Source organism: Andrographis paniculata, unplaced genomic scaffold, assembly GCF_009805555.1.
Source record: "Andrographis paniculata isolate CXL003 unplaced genomic scaffold, ASM980555v1 Contig51END, whole genome shotgun sequence".
In the NCBI taxonomy this organism is placed as follows: domain Eukaryota; kingdom Viridiplantae; phylum Streptophyta; class Magnoliopsida; order Lamiales; family Acanthaceae; genus Andrographis; species Andrographis paniculata.
In genome coordinates this window covers 1515228-1520015 of record NW_026137586.1, presented here as the reverse complement: position 1 = coordinate 1520015, position 4788 = coordinate 1515228, and the positions used below count along the sequence as shown (strand labels likewise).

The 4788-nt window shown below is 38.4% G+C and overlaps 1 protein-coding gene across 2 annotated transcripts; it reads right to left on the bottom strand.

Moving 5' to 3' along the window:
• Positions 1–217: 217 nt before the first annotated feature.
• Positions 218–4387, bottom strand: LOC127253760 (B3 domain-containing transcription factor ABI3). Of its 2 annotated transcripts, none has more exons than XM_051278516.1 (7): positions 3747–4387; positions 2031–3643; positions 1850–1942; positions 1674–1774; positions 1518–1564; positions 1227–1303; positions 218–615 (listed from the first exon to the last, which is right to left on the bottom strand). In XM_051278516.1, exons 2-7 carry the CDS (start codon positions 3603–3605, stop codon positions 487–489), a joined length of 2022 nt encoding a protein of 673 aa, XP_051134473.1. In that variant the 5' UTR covers positions 3606–3643; positions 3747–4387; the 3' UTR covers positions 218–486. The 2 variants fall into 2 exon arrangements, with proteins under 2 accessions (XP_051134473.1, XP_051134474.1); XM_051278517.1 differs by having other exon boundaries at positions 4025–4387.
• Between the last annotated feature and the right edge of the window lie 401 nt (positions 4388–4788).

Below are 4788 nucleotides of genomic sequence, written 5' to 3'. Positions count from 1 at the left end.
ACCATTTTTGTTTATACCAAAATAATAATCTCATATTCATAAATAATCTGTAAAACTATTCTTACTTTTATATTATCATTACACGCAAAATTTTTTTTTACCCACTACTAATATAATATTAATATTCCTTAAATCTCATGTCAAACACGATCAGACTATAGTTCTGAAACGGAAGAAGTATTTAAAGATCAATACTCAAAAAAAATAAATAAAAACCTTAAAGTCGGAGGAGGTAATATATAATAACAACTACAGTAACAACAAAATAAATAATAATAATAATAGTACAAAATACAAATACATGGAACAAATAATTATAGAGATACAGTCCCCCTCAAATGACCATCAAGTTGCACCCAAAATAGCCCTTCAAACTGCAAACCCTAATTAACTATGCATCATCACCTTAATCCAACCAAAACATGTAACCTTACACTTAATTAACACTTATATATATATATATATATATATACCACTCTTTCATCTTCATCGTACGGCTTGTTTGATTAAGGAAGAACTGTTCCCGGCAATCGATAAGTTGCGCATGTTCCTCCTCGCCGGCTTTTTCCCCTCTTGTTTCGCGCCCGGCTGCCTTACCTTGACGCCGCGTATCATCTGCATTGTATCGCAAAGTCGATAAAACTTGCAAAATTAAAAAATATAAGATTATAAACTATGAACTATAATCTATACTTCTTTCGTCGTCAAATTTTTTACTTCTACAGTAAAAAAAATATATATATATATATATAGACGCGGATCAGGTGCCGATCCAATCAAATCAACATGATATTGATTTGATAGATTCAGCGTGTCATATAAAAGCATATTACATGTATATTTGCATAACACAATATATATTATCTTATAAAATAAGATATGATGTATCATAAATACGCTATGATAGTCCACAACCAAGAAAATATATATGGAAACGATAAAAAGTAAATGTAATGTTATATTTTACTTTGGTCCTATCTAAATAGTCCCACTTACCATTTATAGTTTATATAATTACTATTGTTTATATTTATTTAAATATTATTACAAACATTACCCTTGATCTTATTGTTACTATTTATTTTTTTCTTAACACAAATCTAATTATCAATATAATATTAATTTTTTAATTTACTACAAATTTCTTCCGAGTCTATTTAATGGAGATAGGAGTAAAAAAAAACATAATGTGTAAATTTGAATGAAGGTTATGCATAATTTCTTACATATTTGCCGCATTTTGTATCGGAGTAGATCACTATAAAATCGCCCTCTTGTAGACCATTTACTCTCACAAAATCACCTGTGTAAGAACATTTAAGAATTGATATTTAATGTGATATAAACAGTTGCCGATGAATTGATACAATGTTTCCTATTGAAGAAAAATATGTTTTTTATTGAATAATGTCAGGAACATAGTTAAAAAAATATATTTGTAGCGGTAACTAGAATGTTAGAACATTTGTGAACTTCAAAGGATGCAATATAATTCGAGCAAGTTCGATTTCGCTTACCGGTGTTCTCGAGAAGATACATTCGGCTTTTGTTGTTAGGCCAATACCTAAATTTATAATCAATTCACCATTCAATAAAACCTTAGTTCAGACCAAGATCGATGATTGTAATCATTTTTATTTCGATATATAAATTTGACGATAATGGATAGTTACCTGTATCGCATATTCCATACTCGAGAAGTTCCAATGTCTTCCATGGCGATCGGAATTCCGTCTCTCGTTTCGAGCTCGGGAAGATGGCTTTCAGCTTCTTTCTGTTCGATCATTACAGTTTGTAATCAGATCCTAAAATGTCAGAATTCCTGCAATCGATAATAATTCTTGCATACCTTTGGCAGCACAATTCTTCCCAGATTTCCTACATCGCTTTGCTTGAGGACCTTCTGCAACAAGAACTTCAAGTTCTTCTCTGTCTTCCATCCCTACAGATCGATTCAACAACTTTGTAATGAAAATCGGAAGATTTTGATTATCGAATAAATTAATTCGAAGAACAGATAAAAAACTGGCCTGCTGCTGTCGCCGGTTATTCTGCTGGGATGTTGCCGGCGGCAGCGACTGTCGATCACCGGAATTTGGCTGGACTGCCTCCGGCGGCGGCGCAGTTCCCGGCGATGAATCGCCGTGAGGACAGCACAGCCAATTCGCCGGATCGCAGTCGTCGGCAGCGTCGCCGAGCAAATTTGGGTCGTGAATCTGATTCTGGTGATGATTCGAGGTGCTTCCGTGGCGGTGGTGGTGGTGGTGGTGGGTGTAGAGGCGGCGCTGCCGTGCCATCCGTTTCTTCCGAGCTTCTTTTGTCGCCGACGACCCCATCCTCATCAGCCTTTCCCCGTTCGGACCAACAATCGGGTACGGATTCCCGTACACTGTCTGCTGATGGCTCGCCATGTTCCCGTCGGAAAACGGACTGAACGGCGCCGGCGAAGTCGCCGGCGCCGGAATTGGGTACGGCAGCATCGCCGCCGGCCAGGATTGCGCGTGCTCCATAACCGGATACTCCGGCGGGTACGGAATTCCGTTCACGATTTGATGGCTCATCGGAGCAATTGTGTTGGAGTAAGGTGCGCCGCCGTAGTACGGCGGCGCCGGGACTCCTTGCGGCGGCGGGATCCATTGGGGGGTGGTTGGGAAGCAATTGGGTATTGAATTGAAGGTCATCAAATTGGGGGTAAAATTAGGGTTTTGATTAAGATCCTGCGATCGTTTCTTCTGGAGCTGATACTGTCCAACCCATTCGAGAATCAGTTTCAGGAGCTGTTTCTTGCCTTCCTTCGAAGATCCTAAGCGCTTCGAAGCGTTTTCAATGGTGGATCGCTTCAATTTGATGGTTCGCATGTCGTCGGCGGAGATGTAATCTTTGTTCTGCTTCAGCCATTCGAGGAAGATGACAGCGAGCTCGCTGTTACCCTGCAGGAAACTCAGGCCGTTTTCATCGGAGCAATCGTGGCCGTCGATCTTGATCGCTTCCGTCTCCGCCGTCGGATGATGATCTTCTAGAAACTCCAGAGGGTTCTCCGTCTGGAAGACGGACGACGGGTCCCAAATATCGGCGGTGTCGATCAGATCCATGCAGTTGAAATCGATGCAGTCGACGTCGACGAAATCGGCCGGCGGCGGGATTTCCATGGAGGCAGTGGAGGAGAGGGCGGCGCCACCGCCACCTCCACCTCCGTGGTCTAATTTCGCCGGATCGTCGTCGTTGTTGGTTAAATCATGGAAACTCATGGCTTCCTCGTTGTCGGACTTCATAACCGCCGACGAAGTGGCGGCGGAGGAGGTGGAGGTGGAGTTCGCCGCCGCTGCGGCGATGGCTTTCTCCGGCGTCGACGACGACGACGACGACGACGACATGCAGGGAAAATCCGGCAGCGGCGGGAAATCGTTGTAAAAAATGGCGGAATCGTTAACATCTAGAAGATTCTCCAAATCTTTCTCCCCAATCGCCGCCATTACATCCCCCGCCGGATTGTTGTCCTCCTCCATTGGATCGAAGCAATTAGGGTTTCCAACCGCCGCACCGCCGCCGCCGCTGCCGAAGTAAAGATCATTACCCCCAACATCCACAACCTCTTCCATAATCATCTCCCCAAAATCAATCGACGGCACAAACGAAGAAGAATCTGAAAAAAATAAAAAAAAAAACTTAATTAATTAAAAATAATAATAATAATAATAGATATGGTGATAAAGATGGGACAAGTTTTAAGGAAAAATAGTGTGTACGGATGGATAAGGAAGAGATGGCGATTGTAATTGATTAAGGTAACAGGTTCACAAAAGGGCCCCCAGGAGATCGATTTAATTTCTTCTTCTTCTTCTTCAACTTGCAACATAAAGCATCTGGGGGAGTCTTTATCTTATCTTTTTTCCAGAATCACCAAATTCGATAATTATAAAATACACAGAAAAAAAAAAAAAAAAAAAAGATTCTTCATCCAAGACGATGACGATGAAGATGAAAGAAAACCCTAATTCCTAACTCGGACAAGATTGAAGAAAACCTGAAAAATCTTAAATCGGACAGTGACTCAACTACCAGAGGGAATTGATTTTGATTAGTAATTATTATTTGGTTTGGTTGTTGCAGGCAGGAAGCTGTATCAATGTGAGCTTTTTTATTTCTTCATTAATGGCTTCCTTCTTCTTTAATGGCTTGCATTCTTCTTCTTCTTCTTCCTTTAGTATCTCTGGCCACCAGATAAGTTCAAATCAGTTTTTCTGTGGAGGTTTTCTCTTTGGTAAGAGAGAGAAAAGAAAAATTAAAAATGGGGGGTTAGAGAGTAGAGAGTAGTTTTCGACTTTCAATTAAGAGAGAGAGAGAGAGAGAGAGATAAAGACACAGAAAAGGATAAAATCCCAACTCAACCAAAAGAGGGAAAAAAACAAGAATATTTAAAAGAAAACCTCTCTTTGAAATGCAAATGGAAATGAAAATACAAATACAAATGCAAATGCAAATGCAAATATGCTTATTTTATTTTATTTTATCATAAATATTTTTAGAATTTTTAGATATCCTATTTTTTAATGGTATTTTTCATAAAATAGAATAAATTTACAAATATAATGGGTTTGTTTTATTATGATTATGAATATACTCTTTTTCTATTTCATTTTTATAATTTTTTTTTATTATAAATATATTATTTATTTTTATAAAATATCAAATTAAAATACTACTATCTAAATCAAATAAATTTTAATTTTAAATTCAAATTAAATTAAATTAAATATATCTTTTTTTTTATTTATTTTTTGTTTTTTA

Excerpts from the sequence above, each read along its gene's own strand:
- LOC127253760 (XM_051278516.1), bottom strand. The coding sequence starts at position 3,605 with ATGATTATGGAAGAGGTTGTGGATGTTGGGGGTAATGATCTTTACTTC. Across the intron at positions 1,943-2,030 it reads ATAACCGGCGACAGCAGCAG|GGATGGAAGACAGAGAAGAA; the intron begins GCCAGTTTTTTA and ends ATCGATCTGTAG. Across the intron at positions 1,304-1,517 it reads GTATCTTCTCGAGAACACCG|GTGATTTTGTGAGAGTAAAT; the intron begins GTAAGCGAAATC and ends GTTCTTACACAG.